Source organism: Simochromis diagramma, unplaced genomic scaffold (genome assembly GCF_900408965.1).
Source record: "Simochromis diagramma unplaced genomic scaffold, fSimDia1.1 OVJJ01000603.1, whole genome shotgun sequence".
Lineage (NCBI taxonomy): Eukaryota > Metazoa > Chordata > Actinopteri > Cichliformes > Cichlidae > Simochromis > Simochromis diagramma.
In genome coordinates this window covers 20,393,691-20,417,525 of record NW_024387414.1, presented here as the reverse complement: position 1 = coordinate 20,417,525, position 23,835 = coordinate 20,393,691, and the positions used below count along the sequence as shown (strand labels likewise).

Here is a 23,835-nt window from a genome sequence, read left to right as displayed (position 1 = left end):
ACAGTTTTTTTTTATTTTCCTCGATGTTCAAGAGAGATGGGAAAGAAGATGAGGAAAGACACTTTCCTCTTTAACGTCTGCCTCGCGCTGTAATCTGTGACTGTCCAGATCAGCCCCTCCGTAACACGGCCGATCCACTGTTCCCTCCAGGCTGTCACCTGTTGTTAATATAGCTGCCTAATCCACCCTGTTCAATGTCAGCGGTTCAAAAGGGTGCAGTTCGTATTTTTGTCAGCTTCAATTAGTGTGATAGTCTTGCGGGTTGCGCGATCTCATTTCAGCACTCGTGTCCCTTCAAAGGACCTGAAACGCACGGGGATTTCACAATGTGACTACAGGGATGACACAATATTTTGGCACGGTGGTGCGAAGTAATAAGACGGAGCAAATTTTATGGGTTTTCTCAACAGCCTCAGACACTTCTCTGGCCAACCAGCGCCTTTAGCTGACATCTTGAAAGACTTCTCTTGAGACTCGAAGTGACTTGAGCGATCTTCGAGTGCTAATAGGAGGATGGTTTTCTTCTGTACCGCGGCTGCAGTCGTTTGAGTTTTCTGGAAGTCTCGGTCTGCTGAGAAGCTGCAGGGAGCAGTTACTGTTTTGCTGCTTCCACCTTATTAAGGCTGTTACGCATTTCAGAACACAGCGACTCTAAATCAAAGTACAATAACTTATGGTATTTTAATCACACAAGCATGAGTAAATTCATACTCTCATTTCCAAAGATGGCTTAAAGCCACACAAACTTGGTAGGAGGGGGAAATTAAAGAATAACATGATGAGAAAACAATGTCCACAAACACTAGGAATACAAACAGATCATCACCAAGTTTAAGAGAAGTTTTACACTCAAATATTTATAAATTGTCCCACAAAATAAAACGGCATCAAATTAGTAAAATGTTTACGAGTCTTATGACACTTCAAGCTGCACGCACAACACTGTACATGCACACAACAGCACGCATTTATCATATATTTACTCCTATACTGATTACCTGACTTCAGTAGTATTAGAAAAATGAGAAAAGGGGACATTATCACTCAAGGCTGGAGTTGTGCAGCATACAAGAGATTTTTTTTAATATAAAGCTGAATCTTGCATTAACAGGCTTTGTGTAAGTGTAGGAAATTACTTAAAGGGGTAAAAACTGTCCATCTTTGGTTTCCATATGTTAAAGACCTCACTGGAGATTCTCATGAATGCACAGAAAACTGTAAACCTGAGCGTCTCATTGCCAGTATGTCTGCGTCCAGCTAGACCAACTAGAAGACAGACAGTCCTGTCCATCCTGACACACAATACTGCAGTCCATAGCCTCCACATGGCTCAGTGTTAATTAAAAAGCCTTCCTCTGTTGCCTGTGTGGCTGTGCCTCAGACCCTGCGATGAGGGGCTGCGGCTTGGGGCTGGTGGACATAGTGGGAGTGAGCAAAGGGAGAGGCGCAGTGCAATGTGTGTGATTGGGGAGGGGGGAGTAGATCTTTGAAAGCAGAGCCATGACAGCTGAGGGGGAAGCATGTGTGAGGCATGTTTGTTTTGCATTTACCCCCTGAGCGCAGCTGTGTGCACTGTCCTTTTCCCAGAACACCGGAACACAGCAGACGCCCTCACAGCTCGCCCTCCGTCCAACCCCTAGGCTAGAGCACAGGGGGCCCCATGTTCAGATTCGCAAGGATACCCTCTCACTTCTGGGATATGTCCTCTGTGCATGCACATGCCTCGCATTTGCACAGAGGAGTGAAACTGGAGGTGATTTGGACAACTTGAGGGCGATCTGCTCTGCTGACAGGTTGTAGCCCGCACCTCACCTCTCTTACCTACCTACCCAGGAGGAGAGGGAATGTGGTTTAGTTTAGGGAATTAGCAATGGTTGCTCTGCCTCGAGGTGGTATCACAAGGTATCGGGTTTGCTTTCTGAGACCATGAAACCCTTTGTTATGCTTCAGGCCTAAATCAGGCTTTGCAAACAAAGGAAGCCATGTATTACCTCATCTTGCTGCACTTGAAAAGCTCATTGTCTATTTCTGTCACTGCAAGATGCTGTTACCAGGGAAAAATGGAAGTTTGCTTTTTAAATATGCTTAAAAATTTGAATGATATCCCCGGCAAGGTATGAGGTATCTGGCTGGGTCAACCTCTATCTTACACTTCTTTTCGTGGGGGCAAAGGACACAGACACAGGGAATAGTGCTTAAGTCCTGATAGAAGTAAACTAGACGAAAGCAGAGGGAAGACATGGACCTGTCATGTTGGTATCTGACGGGGGGAAAAAACGTTTATAAATATGGTCAAAAACGGATGAAGCTAGGACCAAAGTTTTGTAGCTTTAATCCTCGTCTCCATGCCACAACTTTGTGATGGACACAATTATCCTGCCTCGTTCTGCTGTAGAGAACTTTCAGCCAGTTTTAACCTCATTCCCATCAGTCACCTCGCTGTAGATGGCAGACTGATCATCGAAGCACCTGTGGATTTTCTGCCATTTAGTTTGTTTTATGCTACAGCGTCAAATAATTAAGGTGAACTGGATCCGAGAGAGAGACCCGAGCTTACTCAGTACTACAGAACTCAGCTGATGTACACACTTTAGTGGGGCATCAACCCAAACACATTTGGAGTTAAGCTGAGGACTCACACAGAATCAATTTGAGAGTTTTTGTTGTCCTAGGTCACGGCCCATTGCAACCGAGTGCAAAGGAGACCCTGATTTTACTTCAGCTTTAACACATTCTGGTCCAAATACACTTGAATCTTCATGTATGCACGAGGAACACAGGGCCAAAACCTTAAACAGAACCACAGAGGTCACTATGCATTAATCAGGGTGATGGAGTACTTTGAAAGATCTGATGATGGTAAAAAAAAAAAAAGAAGAGGAAGAGTAACAATGACATGTATGGCAGCGCTGCACTGAAAGCCAAATGCAGGCTCGTTAAAGTCCAGAAAAGGCTGCTGAATACTGACATCCATTCAGTGCTTAAGAGCGTCAACACACGGTGTTATCCCCAGTAGCCCGCTCTGTTTCAAAAGAGGCTTCTGCTGGTTCCTGTGTTATTTCTGGCAGTCTGGCTTGACTGGTAGGCACTTCTCTTTCTGAGACCTGTGAGACTAGAAATGCAAGGGGCACAGTTATGTCCACTTGGAGTCTTTCTCCTGAAAACAGAGCTGCATCTGTTTGGAGGCTGGCGCTCCCAGGCTCTTCAACCCTGAGAGCAGCAGGCCTGCTGTGCCCCTCTCGTACTCCCATACACCATTTCCTCCTCCTCTCTGGGCATCAGCAGGCTGGGTTTGTGCAGCAGGTGGATCTTTTACCCTTGGCCATACTCAAGAGAACCACTTTTCATCTGTTTTACTTTGTAATGTTAGAGGGAGGAGCCCTGTCAATGTTTTCAGTCACTGGAAAACATACCCAGATTTGGTTACTGTGACGCTTGTATTGATGGTCATCTCAGCACCGGCATGACTTAAGTTAATGCTGACAAAGAGTAAAATGTATGGAGGTTTTTTAAAGGGGTTTTTTTCAGAATGCTTTTTAAACTCGCTGTGAAATCAAAACTTAAAATTAAATGACGCAAAAAAGGGAAAAAGGGGGACATTTTAAATAACAAGATCAGAATAAAAACAGCACCAAAACAAAGATACCAAAAGCTCTGTACAAATAGAAATTGTGTCTGTGTTAGCAAATAAGTGCATGGATTTTTCTTTTCTTTTTTTTCTTCTTTTTTTTTGGATTAATTGAACTTTTTCTAGCATCTTTTTTTTTTTATATATATATATATATTTGCCTATCTTCAGCACTACACTGCAACTCCTGTTATACAGCACACCTTCACCTTCTCACTGGGCTTCCACAGCACTCACTGCTGTGCCACCAAAAACATGGCACTGCCGATTTTGCCAAATCTTTATCTCTCTTTTTTTTCCCCACATAATTTGAACGCAGCATTTTTGAAGGTAGCCACTGTTGCCTTGATTTTAGTGCCACCTCTTACTCCATTCTGGGATTGTTTAGACTTTTCAGGGGTCAACAAGGTCCCCCGTCATCCAGCATGTGTCAACACATCATGTGGCCCAAGATATGGCTGCACTGTGCTCTTTGGCTTTCATGCGCAAAGCGGCGATGCTGGAGGACTTGCGGTCGGGGTCCATGTTGAGATCGTAAGTGTTGATGCCTCCAGCCATGCCAGGAGATCCTCCAAACAGGCTGCCCATGTGAGCCTGCCCCACGTGACCTGCGGGACTCGGTACTCCCAGAAAATCAGACACCCCGCTGGCAGAGTGGGGGTGAGGTGTCATGCACGGAGTCACTGTGTCGCAGGGCACAACGCAGCCCGGCACGGGAGACGCAGCGCTGCTGCCGCCGATCCAGGAAGGGTTCTGGATCTGGAATATTGTTGGAAAATCAACATGAGTGAGGCAGTCACACACCTCATTATTTTGAATGCACACTCAAAGAAAGCAAAGACTACATTGGCTGTTTAACCCACGAACACTTGTGTATACAATAGATTAGTGCAGGTGTATTTTTCATTTATCTGGCTCTCCTTATCTTCAAGTGTCAATTCCTGTAACCCAGCACAGTCCAATCTAAAGCCTTACATGCTTAAGGGATTTTGTAATTAGGGTACATATATTAGTTATTTGCGTCCTTGTTGAGGGTTAATGTTGGTAAACTGTGAACCTCCTGAAAAAATTAGACAAAAAACAGCATAGCATGTTAATCAGTACCCTACAGAGGTGCTTTCGTACAAAATGTGTTACATACTTTGCCCTTTTTCTTCTTAAAAATAATCTTACTATGAAGGAAAAAAGCCAAGTTTCTCAAAAATGTTCAACAACTCCTTGAAAAAGAGATTCTTTTTTTTAACTGTTGCCACCTGCAGCAACTTTCCTGACGCAACGGAAGGCAATTAAAAGTTGATTTTATTGCAAGCGAATCATTCCCAGTCTGTAGCAGAAATTAGGATCATAGCAGTAAAGAAAAAAAAAAATCACCCCTGTCTACGTTTAGCTTTTGGTCGGGGGAGAGAGGTCTGAAAGAACACGTGTTAAAGAGCTCACACTGTACCTGAGCATAGTTTTCAGGACGAGTCAGGAGAGGCAGCTCGTAAGCTGTGGAGAAGTGTGTTCGGACCTGCTGCATCTGGCCAAAGCGTTCCCTCTTTCGCCATTTCGCTCTCCTGTTCTGGAACCACACCTGCAGAGAAAGGAAAAGGTCCAAATATCACAAAACACTTGAGGTTTTCTTTACTTTCATCCAGGACAGAGTGTGCAGTCAGAGGAGCCTGAACTCTTAACAGCAGCTTTCCCCTCAAATCTAAAGGAAATACTTTTCTATAGATACAAATCTAAGTTTCCATTTCAAATGGGAAAACGACCCTTATGTGGGTAGACTGCCAATGGCTGAAAGCCTGAATATCACAAGTATTATTTGAAGCATATCAAAAATTCAAACTTAGGTGTAAACTTGCAGCAGAAAGGAATTATTATTTTTAGTTTTAATTATAATAATAATGGACAAAATCCTATAGATGATAAAGACAACAATGACGATAAAACATGTAAACAATGTGCTGCTGCCTTCACAGAGCTCCGTCTCACCTTAGTGCTTATATGCTGACCGCCAAAAACAGACGTCTGAACCCGATGGCGTTGTTTATCAAGAGCATTAGTTTGTTTAAATTATCATCACTGTCTCTGGCACGCTTTAGAGGTCACCTGATTTCCTTTGCAACTCTCAGCTACCAGCCTGGACTGATTATATTTTAAATTCTGCACCAAAAAGTTACCTTCCGATGGGATTTCTCACATTTTGTGCCCAGATATTTTACTATAAATCTATGCAGGTAATAAAGGACATTGAAAGGTGAGATGGGATTATAAGTTGAGGTTTGTTTGCATTTTGCTTTTTAATTTCCTGAAGTCAAAACTCCTGGCTTTCTGACGCTGTCCCCTACTAAATTAAAGAAGCACACAGACTAAAGGGCATAATCCTTCCTTCCCTTATGTTTTAATGCATCCTCTTCTACACTGTCCAACTCAGGATGCTCAACTCCAGGCAAGCTCACGCTGGCGCTTTTGGACTAATATCGATAATTACACTCCAAAAATGTTTGTGTGCTACCTCTAAGGCCCAGTATAAGTGTCGCCAGCAGCTCGAACCTGCTCAGTCTTTGCTTCGTGCCAAGTCTGTTGGCTATTATACAGCGAGAACATATTTTTGCGTTGCACACGCTGCTTTGTGACAGTAATTGGTAAAGACCTTGACAGCTTAAGTAGCTGGTGGACTTTCAATGAGGCTTTATTTATGTTACTGCCCCAGAGAGAAAGAGCAGAGAAATACCAAACTGGCCCCGGCAGGAGAGCTGTATGGGGCTGAAAACACTTTGAAGTGAGAGACCGGCTCAGAGGATTGATAACCCGCCTCTGCTGTCACTCATGTCAGCTTCCAAGCCAAAGTAAAAAGAAATCCAAGGCTGAGCCTGGCTTCGGTTTTCCAACACTCTTAAGCGCCAATAATATCGCTGAAGCGCCTCTGAGCGGTGTTGTTGTTCATTAAATGTGAGTTTGTTCCCGTTTCTCCTCCTCCCACCACATAATGTCTTATTTCCTGTGTCAATTAAAGGTAAGATGAGGACAAGCAGTGGACACAAAACCCAAAGAAATGTAGAACTGAACTGGGAATGTAATGCATGCTGGAAAAGACTGCTGCAGCCTTGTTTTGTAATAGGCCATGATCAAAAGCAACACAGGATTTGCTAACACCATTAATATTATTTATATTAAAGGTATTAATAACTAACATTATATTTTCAGCTGCTAGTTTAACATGCAGTTAAACACAGCGTTACCTTTAATCATTTGCCTGAAATGTAAAAAGTGTAAGACATAATGATAAAGGTGGGTGACAGCTATAGCAGTCACACCTGCCAACTAAAGTTGACCCCTCAAGTTGACCCTTTTGAGTGGCAGAAACAAGCTTCCATATGAAGGTGAAGCTTTATCCTGTTTCATTTCTATGTTGTAAACACTTTTGTGTTTCCTATTCTGTACCTCTCGCTAACTCAAAGGCTAACAGTCTTGGCAGGGATACTGTTGCAAGACCTGTTAAGTCTTAATGTTGTTAGGTCCTATTTTTATTTTTAAGTAAAGGTAAAGTAAACAATACTTAGAGGTTTTTAACCTGTCGCCATAAGGAACGCAGCTCAAATCACAGTATTAGTGTAAACATGATTTCATTTTTTTTTTTAAATGGCTTCATAGAAAAAATAAATTTTTATCAGTGTTGTGAGTTAGAGATGGTGACTCCACACTAGATGCCATCTTGATTCTCAGAACCAATGATGCTATTGAAACCCTTGACCTTTGACCTTCCTATATTGTATATAAGAGCTGGGCTCACTCTCTTCCTTTGAAACCCCAAGACTGAAAAAGCAAACAACTCCGATCCCTGATGTTGTTTAACTGAAAGCCCCCTGTTTTCATGCAACGAACCTAAGTATGGACTCTCAGTGATTTTTGTCTTTTGTTTTTATAATTAAACAAAAGGTTTTTAAAAGCCGTCGTGGACTGTTTTTCCTTTTATCAGCTGATCAACTTTTTTTTCTTCCCATTTTGGTTTTTTCATTCCAGATGTTGAAATGATGAGCTGTGAGGGCTTTTTTGTGCGTGTGTGTGTGGAGCACAGAGCCCCGTTCTCTGACTGACAAGGCATCTCGTGTCTTTTATCTTTTTTAACTTGAGCGTTTAAGAAGACCACTGGGAGAGCCGAGGGCTGTAAAAAGCTGCATTCATCTGAAGCGGGCAGGTCCGTGATAGCGCGAGCTGCAGAACAGAGCCGAGCAGCATACCTTGAGCGACTCGGGGTTGAGTTATAACCCTTTGGCTGCGTGGACTTCCTGCGTTTCGCTGTGGAAATTTGCTGGCCACCGCTCCATGTCGAAGATTGGTTTTAATCTAGCTCTTATCTCATCCCATGTATGACAGCCCCGCACATCAAAAACTATATCCATAATATTGTCTCCGTACATTGTTGGAAGACATCACATGCCTTCAAATAGATATGAATTCACATATAAATCTCCAGCTCGCTAAAAGCCCACGGGAAAAGTTTCACACCTTACCCCCGGAGACAACAGCAGGGACACATTCTTGTCAGAAGAGGAACTTAATGAAAGAAAAACAGAGAAAATCCAGGGGCTTTTGTAGTCATACGCATACACCACACACAGACATGGCACAGAAACAGTGAAGGTTTCCTTCTCTGCCCATTAATGTTGGAATGTATCAAAGCAGTCATAACCGGGCCAGTGAGACACCTCAAGCCAGACAAACGCTGGCAAAGCTAAAATCAGAAATTCAGCAAATTAAACCGTTTAGGTGCAAATGCGATGGGGGGAAAAATAGAAACAGCGGCGTCAAAGGGGTCTCCTCATATGTTGATGAAAGTCTGCGCTCCTAAAACTGCACATATGAGGCCCAGGCAGCTCAAACCTCAGCTACCCCCTGGGCCCCCCTGGCCTCTGTTAGCTCCCACTCCCCCACTCTCTCCCCTGACTCCCACATTACCAGATAAATCTCTCATGTTGTTCTGTGAGTGACGTTATCTGTGTCGAGCTGCAGATGCTCCAAGATCCATGAGGTTGTGATGTTCAGCTGTGGAAGAGCTTAGTTTTTCTTTTTACACCTCTAATGGAGAAGTTAACGTCTCTAAAGACACAAAACTGAACGACCACCCTAAATAAAGTTTTTTAATCAGCCTCAGTGTGTTATTATAAAGTGCAGTGTTTCCTTTTTTCCAGCTCTATCTGCAGTTTGTTTAACCCATTTAGCTTCATGTGAAATTCCCCCTCAGCTGCTGCTGAGTGTGCTGCAGTACCTGCACGCGGGCTTCAGTCAGGTCCGTCCTGAGCGCGAGCTGCTCTCGAGCATAAACATCAGGATAGTGTGTCTTCTGGAAAACCTTCTCTAGTTCTTCCAGTTGGTAGCTCGTGAAGGTCGTGCGATTGCGCCTCTTTTTGCCTTTGTTGCTTTCGCCACCATCAGCTTTTTCCAGAGGGCTCGCTAAGTCAGTGCCTGGCGTCCTATCAGAGGCCGCCTTGACGCCCTGATCCTTCACAGCTAGGTATCTGGTGTCCATTCCAGGTGGGTCGGAGTCTGGGGCCAAGTCAGAATCTGCCAGACCAGAACTGTCTTTACCTAGTGAGTCAGGAAAAGGTTAAAAACTGTTAGGAGAGGTTTGTGTTTCTATAATTGTATCAGGACTGATATTTGTGAATGTCTGAAGTTCAGATTTTTTTTTTAAACCCCAAATGCATGTAAAGAAAAGTCATTACATAACACTGCCCAAAGGGCAGTGTTATGTAATGGATGTAACTTGACGATTAGACACACAATGTTTTATTGGAGAGGATATATTAGTTTAATAAAATAAAATGTGCTTTTAACGGTGTTTGTCCAAATGCTATTATTCAGAATTTAAGGAAGCAATTCACACTTCACTGATTCAAATCACATGTGGATGAGTTTGAACAAGATGAAAGTTTTTATTGCCCCGGCCTTTCTTCTGTTCCTCTTATTGGCACAAAGATTTGAAATGGTTTCTGGTTTTGCAACATTTTTGCTCTTGAAAAATGGAGTTTTAAGACCGCGTATTTCACACGCCCACGGCTACTGAAAGATAAATGCTATTATTTATCAGCGTGGCCTTTCTCAAATCGCCCTGTTCCCCTTAGAGCCATGCTGATATTAAGTGTTTTCTGATCTGAGACCCTCTCAAAAAGTCAGATAGATATAATCTATTACAGCACTGGGCACTTGGGACAAACATTTTTCATTTTTTCAGCACCCTTTAAAAGTAAATAATTGAAAGAAATGACTGATCCTCTATCCTACTAAACGTCCCAGTCACATGGCTCCTGGCAGCGTGTTCATAAATGATGATTTATGCCTTCGATCGCTGTGATATTTCATGGGGTTTGATTGGGTGGAACAAAGGGATTTCTCGCTCTTTGTGAGGAAATTCTGCGACTTGTGAAATCCGCTGGTGTGCAGAGCCGAGAGTGCGCGTCAGTGTGTTTGTCTGTCTGAGTGTGTAATGGCTGGTCTTGATCACTGGCTGCTTACAGGCTCCAGTTGTAGTTCGTAGATCATTCTGCGATGTGTTTGGGGGGGGGTGAGAGCAGAAACTCAGGCTATAATTTGAGCCTGACAGAAAATTGGATTTTTTTTTACAACTTTTTTTTTTTTTACCTTCCTAAACCACCTCCAATCCAACACACACACACCCACACACAGACACACACAGAATACTTTATCCTCATATTAGTCGTATGTGTAACTGAAGTCTGTCATGTGGCTGCAAAGTCACCTGGCAGCAAAACTGTCAAAATGCAATAGCTGCAGAGTGGCTTCTAGCCATGCAAACAAGATAGAGATCTTTGTGCTTTCTTTCTGTCTCAGTTACAAACACGCTCCCTCTTTCTTCATGGCTCAGCTGATCATAAATTTCAACAGCCATGTCTCTGAGTTGGCAGGACTTTTGGGGCCCCGCTGATCTAATCAATTATAAACACATCTCTTGGTTAATAACTATTCCCGTCATGGGGGGGGGATTCGGATTGATCACCATGATTTAGAGTAGCCGTGCGGCACCGTCCTGCTTGTCGATTTTTTCTGAGGCAAAGTTATTTTCAGGAACGAGGACGTCTCCGCTCATCTGCTCATCCGACAATTTGCCAGGTTAGAAGTGGGAGGTGTGTGCGTTTGTGTGAGCTCCTGCTCAGCGCTCGGTCAGCAAAGAAGGCATCACACATGCACACACACACCCAGTGACCCCATCTCAGAGCCATTTTGGGTAATGCACTACAAGGTGAGCTGAAGGGACCCTGATTCCCTCCCCTCTCTCTTTCTCTACTCAATTCTGTCTTCTAACACATTTTTACGAGATAAGTTTGCGAGCATCTGTTTATTACTTTTGCTGCAGTTGTTTTCTTGACTGACGAGTACAATGCTGGACTGTCAGTAGCTAATAGAGACCAAATTCATAGTTTACAATCCTTATCTTGTTTGCAGGGATATGAATAATAAAAACGAGCATATTTTTCCAATTAATACCAGGCAAAGCATTTGGCTTGGTGCTAAAAAAAAATACTGAGGCCTGTTCTGGACAGCAGAAGCTGTGTGGCTCTTATTTTATTTTATTCAGCCTTGCAAAAAAGAAGAAAATGGAAGAAAGTAAAAACCTGCCTTGCTGCACGGTTTGCAGCGTGCATCCGACCAGATGCGTTTTAGCTCTACGACGTTCAGAGAACAGAGAAGTCTGGCCTCCCCTGATGGGCTCAGGAGCTGTGTTTTGGTGCAGACCGCTTGCTGGGGGTCCAGTGCTTCCAACATTGCCTCACTGTCCATGACTAACATACCCTGTTGAGCTTGAAGGGAGAAAATGTGTTTTCTCCTAGCATAAATACTATGCAGTTATTTAATCATATTTCCCTGGCCTGCACCCGCAGTCCCTGCAAAGCAAGAGCTGTCAGGCTGTTTGAAATCATGAGGCCTCTCACTGATCAAAGGCAGTTGTTTATATCGCGTCACTGAAGTTTTTTTGGCAGGGCGGGATATTGTGACAATCTCCTGCTTGTTATCCATGCAATCTTCTGTAGCACTCCGGCACTGCCCAAGGTGAAGAGCAGTGGGCCCTCCTGCAGGGAATGCCATATGCAGAGAGAGCACAAGAAAGACTGGCTGCAAAGAGTGCTGTCAGGATCAAATCTCCTCTCAGAGAGGCAGGAAAGGAGCGACTGTGAAAAACATGTGCTCCATCAAAACCTCTATCACAGTGCTCATGACTTCAGCTGTTCTCTCACAGTTTTAGCTTACACCTGCACTTCTGCGCGCAGCGTCTCTAACTCACGTAGGCCAGAACAGTCCAGCAAATGCACGCACCAGAATTATTCTCTTTTAGATGAAAATGCCATGAAGATGTTTTTAGCCACGACCACAGAATATTCTATTTTCAATGCAGTGACTCTACCAGCCAGCATCTGTTCAAATTACTGTGCAGCTCTGTGCCGCGCGGACAGGGAACGGTCTGCAGACATAAAATAAAACTCAGAAAATTCTTCCGAACGAGATCAGGAGGGATTTAGAAAATCACAGTTACACACTTGAATAAAAGCTCTGCTGCGTCTCACACACTTGCAATTTTGCAAGGCCATCGGGGCACAACAGACGCTCTTATGGGCTAGACGGGGACGTGGCGTGGGCTGCTTAATTCGAAGCTGAAAACGAGGGGCAGCATCAAAGTGTAAATTTAACAGGGCTGTAAAGTGACAGGGCACTTTTCCTGGCCTCTTTATTGACTGGGATGACTGGGGTCAGCGTGGTGTGTTAAGAGGAAACACAATAAATCATACACCCCACGAAGGCTGAGAGAGATTAACAACGTGTCATTCAAAGTGAAAAGGAAATATCTCAAAAAGTAGAGAAAGAAGAAAAAACACTAGCAGAGTATATTTGGATTACATTTGTGAAAGAGAAATTAAATTGGGGTCATCAGAAAAGCCTAGCCGTGCACGCTGGGCAGTCAAACTACAGCCTGTTTTCAGATGCTCTTTGTTTTACTCATCATCTGGTTTAACTCCATAACAGATCACAAATGCAGACCTAAGCAGACTGCTGCTAAAATGAAAGATTTGCAATATAATGTGTAAAATAAAGTGTTTTATCATTATTTTATTACACAGACCCGAGACTTATTGTTTGTAATGAATTATTGTTTCATATTTGTACTTTTAGTTAAAGCTAAAGTATTTTTAATTGTTGCACAACAGTGAGATGATGTGTCGTATAATCAAATAGACTCAAATGAAACCTTTAAACAGAATGAGTACTTATTTACATATTCAGCAGTTTGAAAGCACATCAGCACTAAATTTAAGTTTCATGCAGCGTGCCAAGTATATCACTGATATCCTTTCTTAGCTCCGGGTTTGGTCTCAACCAACACATTTACTCTCCTCATTATATTCCTGCACTTTGTTTAGTGTCGAAAGCATTAAATATGTGGATCAGACAATTTACCAGCTGTATGTTATAAGAGATCCTCTCCGTGTTGTTGTGTTGTTGTTTTTACATCATTTAAAAAAAAAAAGAAGAAGAAGTCCAAAAACATCTTCAACATCTGCTGAAGATGAAGCGATCATGGCCTTGTCTCTTTTGGAAGGATATTGCTGCACTTTGGTTTCTTTGCTGTAATATCAGGTGCTTACATACATACAAGCATACAAAATGCACTTTTACACCACTGCTGTACACTGGGAAAACCTGATACTAAACAAAAGAAGCATGAACACATTTCTGTTTGTTCAGTGTTTGTAACCATGCAACAGGTAGCCATTAACCTCTCTGCAACAGAGCAATAAGCCATCTCAGCAGGCTGTGAAAAATTCAGACTGTGAAAAAAAATCCCATAAAGACAAAGGTTGATAAATCACCTCTCACGCAATCTCTGTCTTTCTCTCTCTCACCCCCCCTCTGCATCGCTCTCCCTGTCTCTCACCCACCAGCTCTCTTCCAAATGTTTCTCCCAGACTTTGGAACAAAACTGAATTTCCTCCATCTTATGTTTTTGTTGTGTGATCGAAACAGAACATTCCTTCCGAGTGCGAAGAGCTTGCTGGTCTACATTTTTCTGTTTTGTTTTTTTCATGGGAATGCACAGACATAAAATGAAGAAAAAAAAACCCGTGTTGAAAACATGCGTGATGGCTTTTTTTCCACTCAAGGTTTCAATAACTGCAAGTGAATTTGAGAACACAACGTGCAACCAGTTTCCACCAGCTAAACATCCAAAATGCTTCAGTCCTAACAAAGTGCTCTGCAGCAGCTCTGTTTGGAAATTAAAAACTCCCAAACTGCCTCGCCTCTTTGATTAGGAAATATTAATTACCCAGCAGCAGGAATACTACAAATACCACAACTGATCAGACCGACAAAAGACGCTGACACTAACAGAAAAACTGGGGAATCCTACTAAATCAATCTTAAATCACAAGCTAAATTTTAACATTAAAAAAGAACCACAGAGTTTCAATAATATGGTTTGTAGAATAAATAATAAATAAACTGAAGAAAATAAATTATTTTTGTGTGTATTTTAGTTGAACTTTATGTTTACATCATCATCAGAGTTTCAGAATAACAACAGAAGAACATCTTGAAAAGAAAAAAGCCCCAACAAGTTATTGATTTGGAAATTTGAACCGTTTGCCATAATTCACCTCGCTAAACAATAAGTGTACAAAAAATTTCAGAACCAATCTGGAGTCTTCTAGTTCTGCGTAAGCAGTCAGTTTACATGAAGCAGTGACAAAGAGACCAAAGGAAGTCCTGGTCCTCGTGAGCCCTTTTCTTTTGCCCTGCTGCTCTCACTCGGCCATGCAAACCGAGCCTAATGTAAATTACCCTGCCAAACTTTAAGCTAAATGGTAAAATGATCCTGAGTCCTTGTCACCTCCACTCATGTCACCGAGTTGCTGAAGTGTGCCTCAGTTGTCTGGGCTGCGTGGCTGGTTCCCATTATGCCCTGCTCGAACCAATCAGCACAGATTGCCATTACGAGTGGGTGAAATTGTTGCAGTGGGGCTAAAAATGGTTAAGGAATATAAAAAATGTAAAAAGGCTGAAGAGTACAGGGGCAAAACCTCACAAGGCAATGAAAGCATTATGTAAATGATGGTCCTACTGAAGATAATTTCCTTAACTGCCTGTGTAAGTTATGAAATATTAATACCTGCAGGGCAGCAGAGCAGTATTTAATTCTGGCTGTGCAAAGAAATCAGTTTAACAAACAGCAATTTTTTATAGCTTTCAACTGCAACAGCGGCATGTCTTTAGTGAATAATGTTACTGCCTAGTACACCTAAAGAAAAAAAAGTATATGAGGCACAAATCTCCTCTAAGAAGGCCTGCAATCCTCCATGCAACAGCACAGATGAGTGACAAATTACAGGAAAAAACTCAACTCCTGTACCCCTACAAGGAAGATATGTGGTGGGAGTTCTTAATGACCACCTTTACTCTCTAATGGAAGATAACCCTCACCCCACTCCAACTCATAAGGCACGAGGAGGTCACTGAGTGGTGATAAGGATGAAGCTCATCATATGGATGGCCTAAAGCCTATGATGGCAGATTCTGGATTGGCACTCTCCACCATCAGAACTCAAAATGAGGTAAACATCTTCTTTCATCCCTCCAGTGCGACATTTCACATATTTCAGATTACTAATAACTTTTTTCTTTTCCTTTAAATTGTCAACCATCTGCACTTTGTCATGCTGGGGTAGTTAACCATGCAGCGTGTAAAGCTCGAGTCCAATTCTAAATGTTGCAAAGAGCTCTGTTTTGACACCAGAGCGTTTCAGATGGGGGGGGGCCCTCAAATGGATTTTCTCTGCTGTGCGCTTGCAGGGGAGCTCCCGCTCCTCTCCAAACACATGAGGGCAGGAACGCCGAGCTAAAGGTCAGCACCCTGAGACACTGAGAGAAGACATGGACACATCAAAAGAGGAAGAGGATCACAAAGACATGTAGGTGGTTGTTTTAAGACTACGAAGTGACCTACCGGGTCCCTAGATTTCTATTTTTTCACCATTTTTGAAAGTTTTTCATACAGTAGAGTTTGTGAATTGCATGCATATTTTTCTGGTTGTGGTGGTGACAAGATTTCTTTATAAAAAGAAAACGTGCATCTATTCTGTGATGGAAAATAATTACCAATTTTCAAGGTCCCTTATTTTTAGTATTTCAAGTTTCTGCAGCTTGTTTAACCTGTTGGAAAACCATACACCACTGAAATTGCAAATATTATAATATTCTGCCTGTAAAATCATTTACATTATGCTGTGAAACAAATGACCTACAAAAATCCAGTAGTCCAGAAACACTCATTAATCTCCATATGGAATATTTTCTCCAGTATATTAAATTTTGAGGGATTTAAAAAAAAATAATACTTAATTAATTCTTTATTTTTTTAAGGAATGTGAACCCATAACTTTGGCTCTTTTTATAGATATTTTAATACAATTAAATCTGACATGTAGCCTGACTGTTGCTTTAAATCAGCCTTCAAACAGTGTTTTTAACCACACACTGCTCTTTCAGCGCGCTCTCTCATATTCTTCTCCCAGTCTATCAGTCGGTCTCAGGCTGTCAGCCCTCAGCCTGAGCTGAAAGCTCTCTTCGGGCTCCAAGAGCTGCCTTGTTGATTTGCTGTAACAATATGATTGGCAGTGTGCTGAGTATAAACAACATAGCCGTGTTTGCAGTTCCTCTAATGTAAGTAAATGTTTATTAGACGGTTACGCAGCTCTGTGTCTCAATTATGGCTGGCAGCCTGCGCTTCAGACAGCTCGGAGACCAGTCATCACATCACCTTTGACTGAAGGGATCAAGCCGCAAATTATAACAACACAGCAAATCTCTGACAATTTGAGTGAGTGTGTAAAATACAAGTTTGATAAAAGAAATGAGCCAGGAAGTAAAACAGTCCAGCATTTTCCAATAAAAACATCAGGGATCGTTTATAAATTCTTCCCTTGGCTCGCGAGTTCAGCATTTTTTACTGCTGTGTTCAATTTATGTCGAGTCAGTGAGCGCTGCAGAAATCAGTGAAAAACCTGCAGCCACTGATAAGCACAGGGAGCCCCCTCCCACCACCCACAGCACCACCCAGACTCACACAGTTTTCCTCCAGTATTTTAGGAATTATGCGTTTAAACTGGGAATTAGATTTTATTTCTACAACTGTAACGCCGATTTAAAAAACAACACAGGAGATCTGCAAATATCAAGCAGGATGTCACGTGTTTCCAAACTGGAGATTTAAAGGAGGATTGGCTCTCTGAGGGTCAAGCCTGAGCTGAGAAATAAAAGCAAACAGAGAAGGTTGACATCTGAGTCGTATTAATGCCCGAGCACTGATAGCGTGGATATGGGTTTTGTTTTCTTGCTTTCTTCACTGTGCATTTGGACAGTATTGAGTCGCAGAAAGAAGCAGAATCCACGAGAACCTGAAAACCTGACAGAGGTTTTTCACTTCCAGTTTTTAAAACTGGCGGTAAAATGATAAAGCACCAAAGAAAAGTGAAACTGAAAAGCTGGAATAAAATTTTATGTCATTAGAAAAAAAATTCTTTATGGGTATCTGCAGCAAATATGATATCAAGATTCCTCTTTAAGCCTTTAATTTAAAAACAAAACAAAACACAATAATCGGGTTTTTTTGTATTTATAGAAATAAGTTTATCATAAAAATGATTTTGGTTCTTTAGTAGTTCGTAGCTCTTACTGAAGAAAAAAAGTGTAGTTTAAGTATCGGTCTAATGACTGCGGCTCACAACATTACATAAAAAAATTTATTTCGATTTTTATTCTAGATCCATCAGATCTACGCCAAAGTTAACGAGTAATAAAAAGCTTAAGAGCCATTTTAAAGGAGCAGAATGCCTTTTTGAAAAGACTGTTCTATGTTGTTGACATTGTGAAGCTATAAAGAGGCCGACATCCGGAAACTGTCAAAACATCCCTAAACCCCATCGAATTAAAAAAAAAAAAGATAAACAGACTGTGTTTGTGGACGATCGTGGTGGGATGACTTCATGCGTAAAGGCGACACAACAGAGGCCTCCCATCAAACAATTATTGTTCTTTGAATTTATTTTATTGTTTGCTTTATTAATTTTCTGCAACGTTAGCTCGCTTTTTTGGTTATTTTTTTTATTCTATTATTTTTTTTACAGTATTTCATTTATTACGTTTAAGCACAGATGTCCACTGAGCTATAGCTATAGAAAGCGCGAGAACGAAACTGAGTCCAGATAATATATATTTCATTCAGAGAGATAGAGATATATTTAATTTCACACACACACACACACACACACACACACACACACACACACACACACACACACACACATATATATATATATATATATATATATATATATATATATATATATATATATATATATATATATTTCTTATTGTTAACCAAGAAATGACGTACCTGTTTTTGAACAACAGATAATACCAAAGGAAGTTCACTATATCGTCTTGCGTTTAGTTCGCTGTAGGTTAAAGGCGTTTTATGCGCTGAGAAAATGCTGTTTAAAAGTGGCCGCCGCCTAACTAGGGTCAAAGTTTTATTCACACTCTCATCATTTACCAATTACAGCAGCGCCCCTTCGCAATTAAACTAATTGGATCCAATCAGGCGGTGCAATGAAATGAAAATATCATCAGTTTGGGGCTCACTATTTGTGCCATCTGAAAACCTGTTAATTCAATTGTCCGACTCAACTCCAATATTAAGGATTGTAGTGCAGATTATCGCATTAAATTTGCCCTAATTTAATTTTGATGGCCAAAGAGACAATTTGATAGTCAGGAAGATTATTGCTCTCCTTAACCGCGTTACGCGCAGAACCGCTGCCTCTTTGAGAGCCTGCATATGCTGCAGTTGACACTTTTAATGCTTCAGAGTTTCACTTCTCTGCGGATGACAGAAAGTTAGAAAAAAAAAACAGTTTTGGATAAATGGTTTGATTAATCAGAACACTCCTCCATTCACGCCGATCTGCGCTCTGCTTGCTCACTTGTGCATCCGTGCCATTGGTGATCAAATCTCCTAAATCCTTAATAGCTACCCGCGGAGTTTGTGGGAAGAAGCGGAGCAGTGAGTGACAGGTTCAAAGCAAGTGTGCCTAATCGAGAAATCAGACGTAAAACTAACGCCGCGCTGACTCCCTCCGGAGAAAACACCCTGATGCTGAGCGATCACGGTAGCTTTTATTTGCACAGCGTGCCCTTTGATACACAGGCCCTTTCGATTTCTTCCCTTTAAACTGAAAACACAAGATTAAAACTCTGATATGTTTTTTTCTCATCTTAATTATTCCCCCACTCACCGTAGCAAGAGATGAGCGCTCCGTTGTGTCCCCTCTCCTGGTGCAGTTTGTCCTCCTCGGGGGGTGTTTTGCAAGAAGACCTCTGCATGAAGAGGTGGTATTTGCTGAAAGTGCCTTGCCCAGCTGCGGCGGCATCCAATGACTGGCACTCCTGTTGGAAGGGGCTCCTGGACTTTTCTCCGTAACCCTGACCTTTGTTGGGCAGGAAGGCAGCGGGGCTGTATTTGGTATCAGTAGCTGGGAATGTCCTAAAGTGGTCCGTCTGGTGATCCCTACCTTGCGCAGCAGAGGAGCTATAATATGAATCCATGGATGTCATATCGCTGTATGAAACGCAGGTCTCAGTGTTCATGCCTAAAAAAAAAGAGTGAAAGGGAGAACAAGACCAAACTTTTCTCTCTCTCTCTGTCTCTCTCTCTGTCTCTCTCTCCCCTCTCTCTTCCTATCTCTCCCTCTATTGGAAAGGGAAGCGCAGAAACCCCTTCCTCTCCTTCTACCTCATTCAGATGAAAATAGACACACACATATACATCCACACGCACGCACGCATACATACATGCACGCGGAGACTGCAGCGCACACCAGACCGCAGCTGGGTTTGGTTATAAAACGATTCAGATCTTTTCCAGGAAGCACTGTCGTTGACCAAACACTCCCCAACTCCCCTCAGGTTTGAGGAGAGTTACACAAACCCGTCTTCCCTTAGAGGATGGGACACAGATCTCCTGCCTTCGAGACCTCTCCCAAGTGATTATGTTGATGACATGAACGAGTTAGTGCGCTCATTTGGGTTTTTTTTTTTCTTAAAAAAAAAAGGAAAAGGAGTTTGCAAGAAGAGGGGCGTGGGGCTTAACACGTGACAATAAAGCAATTTGGATATGAATATATAGCCTGCGAGTGATGGCACCGGGGCGGAGAGGGGGACAATTTTATCCTTCATTCGCAATGGTTCATCAAGGGCAAATCATCCATATTCAGCCGACAGATCCAAGTATGTGGCTTCAGAATAACACGAGTATTGCTTTAAAAGATCTTTTTGTTTTCATCTCTGAAATATCAACTGAAACGGGTTTCGGAGTCACTTGCATCCTATTAATTTCAGCGAAAAAAAAAAAACCCAGTTTGATTTGTGGCGATAACTATTTTAGTTTTATTAGACTTTTACATTTCAGTTAAATACGATTATTATTATTACAGTCTTACTAAATAATACACCAGCATCCAGGTAGATTATGTGCACAAACCACCGAAAGATTTGAGTTATTACTGATACTAATTAATATATTTGTTTTGTCATGCTGACCGACAGCTTTAATAGCATGCCAGAAATACTTTCCCTCTGAATAAAAGAGTTCAAAATTCATTTTTCGAATTAGTTTCCTTATTGTTTTTTTTTTTTTATGACATAGGAGATATAATTTTACGCCCAGAGAAAAGTTTGGGAGTAAAATAATATTTTTATGTAATTTGTCTTTTTATGTTTTCATACTGTGTATAAAATAAAAGCTTGAACATCTTACACAACGACCGTTCTTAAGGATTACTTAGAAGTGAGTATATTTCCGGTCTGCTTTAGCTAACCTTTCTATTAATCTGACCAGTGTAAAAACATCCTGTTGGCTTATTGAGGTTTCCTACTTTAATCAACAGCTCAGTATTTGGAAGACCCTTATTATCATTTATAATTATTATTCGCAAATAATTAAGTACATAATGGCTTTTTACTTATAATCATGTGCAGTACAATTCAAGCCCTGCTGTATTTATGAATGAAATTTTTGTAGGCTATGAATTTGTCTCAGAGAAAAAAATATTTTTGATGATAATAAAAAAGTGATCATTTTACTCCAATTATATCACAGCTTCAAAATGAGTCTGTTATAGTTGATTCAGGATATTTTGAATATTGATATTTTCCATTATCCATAGACACCCATGCCAAATGGAAATACATATATATATATATGTATATATGCATGTGTGTGTGTGCGTGTGTGTGTGTGTGTGTGTGTGTTAGTTGCTCTTCCAGTGGAGTGCACATTTGTTTTGCATATACTCACAGAGCTTATGGGCAAGCAGCAGAAAGAAAGACGGATGAATTGCTCGCTTCACATTATATGCGGACACACACTGCATTCAAGGCACAAGTAAGCTCATACTGTCACACACACATGGTGGACACATGCAAACACGCGTTTTATGTCCGAGGGAAGAAAAGAAAGCAAGCGAGTGAAAGACGAGCAGAAATCTGCTTCTTTGACTTGGTTGGATTTCAAATTAAATCCATGAGAATGAAAGGTGTCCATAGTTGCATGTCTGATGCAATGTTCATGCTCTGAAAACCTGGCTCACACTCTGCTGTAAACCGACTGTCCTCAGGGAAGAGATAAAGTGACTTTACAACAGTTTATGTTGCATCTTTTGCTGTCAAACAAATATCTAATTGCTTTGAACTCACTCCTCTTTTGCCAGAAGGACGATTTATGGCAGTGAACCAGAGTTCATGATCACTTAAACTAATCGTCAACCTGCTAGAACAGTATACTTCTGTCTGGGCTTTTTCTTAGCAGAGAACCTGACGATAACTGATGAGCTTGTGGCTTCTTGTGCACTGCATGCAAATCAAGAAAGTATTGATTAATTAATGAATCCTTTCAGAGATAAAAACTTGTATCCTAAGTGTCAGAATATTACCTAATGTGATGGCTGTAAATGAAGATGAAATGTAGCATAATTTATTATTCCTTTTGAATTTTCTTGGTGTGTTTAGAGGGTGCTTCATGCTTTGGCCACAAACATAATCTGGTCTCCTTTTATTCAGCGGACAAAAAACAGAAAAAGTATCCACAGTTTTACTAACTGATCTTACAAGAACCTTGGACACTCTTTGTTTTTTGCAGCCCAGGAAGGTCAGAGCGAGAGCGTGTGGGATTGTGGTCCTCACTACTAAAAAATTATTTACGTGTCAGTTTTCTGGCACCGTGAGTGGAAGCGTCCCCCTAACAGTAGGCCCACCTGCAGTGAATAATGGAGCATTAAAGCACACAACACACACACACACATACACAATGAATGCATTCATGGATCATATTTACTTCCAAAAACTCGGCTTGCGTCTGTCTTTATAAAGTCCAGTATTTAGTCAAATTCCTTTAGAGAGAAGTGACGACTGATGACAGAAGTTTAACTAAGTAACTATAATGAGGTTCACATGGTTAGAGCCCCTTGATGAACATTCATTTGACCAAATCCAATATAGTTTTAATTGCATGTTATTACAAGTACATTAACCAGCACCAGAAAGACGTGCAGTTTTGTATGAAGACTGACTTTTTCTATTCCATGATTTATAGCATTTTTTCCACTTACTTTAGCTTTAATTTCACACTTAACTTGGGGGGAAAATGGGGATTTATGACTGTAAAATTCATGTCTTGTGTTAATTTTGTGCACTTAGTGGATGCATTGCTCAAAACATATCTCAAATCAAGTAGCAGATGGAACTGAAAGGTTAAAGTTTAATTAGGACTGATACAAAGCCCAATATTCCACTCAGGAAGTGAAAATGTCAGCAGACAGTCGGCAGCTTCTTCATAAACATTTATTATAGCCGGATACTTTGAAACCACGAGTCCACTGACTCACAGCCGTGACTAATTTTTAAGGAAGCCCTGTGTAATTATGTTATATTTAATGAATTTTATGCTTTCCCAGTGAAACATATGAAGACATTGTCCTAATGGCACAATGAAAAAGGCTGTTGTCATAGTCAGTGACCTTGAAATGGCACTTTCAGCGAGTGCAGTTTTTTCAGACGCCTCATTCCACTAACCGGACTTACCAGATATCTGTGGATGTTGGGGTTAAAAATAAACTCCAGGACAAGGAAGAGACATGAGCCCACATCCTCACTGCACTAACAGCATTAAACTTTAGCCTCTCCAGTTTGACTTTAGCCTGTGGCAAAGCAACTTGATTGAGGCCTTTGATGGGCATTAATACACCGTGGAGAGACGGCTTTGTCCGGGAATGGAAATGAACATAAAATGGAAAGCGGAACAGGAAGGAGAGAGGCCCACAAGAAGATCTTATTTAATTCACATAAAAGACAAATTCCGTGTTCCCAACAATCTGAGGATCATAACTCTCTCTCTCTCTGTGTGTGTGTGTGTGTGTGTGTGTGTGCACAGCAGAAATATGCTGAGGATTTCTGAAGTCATAGCAGCTCGGCCTGTGCCATTTTGAGCATGTTGCCTGTGACAATTTAAAAACGTGCTCGAAATAACATTTTTGGTGGCGGTGGACAAATCAGAAGCCCATACCTGGCACGATGACGAGAGCCAGAGGCTAAATAACTGCAATTAGTCTTTGTGTAAAAATTACTTAAGCTCTACTCAACTGTTCATCTGTAATCAATCTGCCTGAGTAAGAGATTATTTGTGTCACATACATCACAATACTTCTGTAGTATATTTCTGTATATATTTTAATTATATACACTGACACTTCTTTCATTTTGTTATGCTTTGATCTGTATTCTTTGTTCTTGTTTTATCCTCTATGCTTTAAATTAATTGTATTTTATCAAAATCATATGAAAAGTGCTTTGGAGGACAAAGCTCTGGAAGAGCCAGTAGAGCCAGTGGCATGGATTGCAGGAATTAAAAAGGACCTATTCTATTTAATGGCAGGCTTTCAGAGAACAAACAGAACAGCGACATCTATACGCTTCAAGTACTTTTCTTGTGGTAACGCCGAACAAAAGCATGACACCTGATACTTCCTTTGGTCACTTCATCAGTGGTGTATATAGATAGTTTAGTGGGATTAAATAGCTCTTTATTTTTACCTTCATGT

General features: G+C 41.3%; 1 protein-coding gene across 2 annotated transcripts; it reads right to left on the bottom strand.

Moving 5' to 3' along the window:
- Positions 1–6: 6 nt before the first annotated feature.
- On the bottom strand, positions 7–19,739 carry alx4a (ALX homeobox 4a). Of its 2 annotated transcripts, XM_040011342.1 has the most exons (5): positions 19,535–19,739; positions 18,979–19,332; positions 8,883–9,202; positions 5,073–5,201; positions 7–4,387 (listed from the first exon to the last, which is right to left on the bottom strand). In XM_040011342.1, the coding sequence occupies exons 2-5, from the start codon at positions 19,328–19,330 to the stop codon at positions 4,067–4,069; spliced, it is 1,122 nt and encodes a 373-aa protein (XP_039867276.1). In that variant the 5' UTR covers positions 19,331–19,332; positions 19,535–19,739; the 3' UTR covers positions 7–4,066. The 2 variants fall into 2 exon arrangements, with proteins under 2 accessions (XP_039867276.1, XP_039867275.1); XM_040011341.1 differs by having other exon boundaries at positions 18,979–19,739.
- Between the last annotated feature and the right edge of the window lie 4,096 nt (positions 19,740–23,835).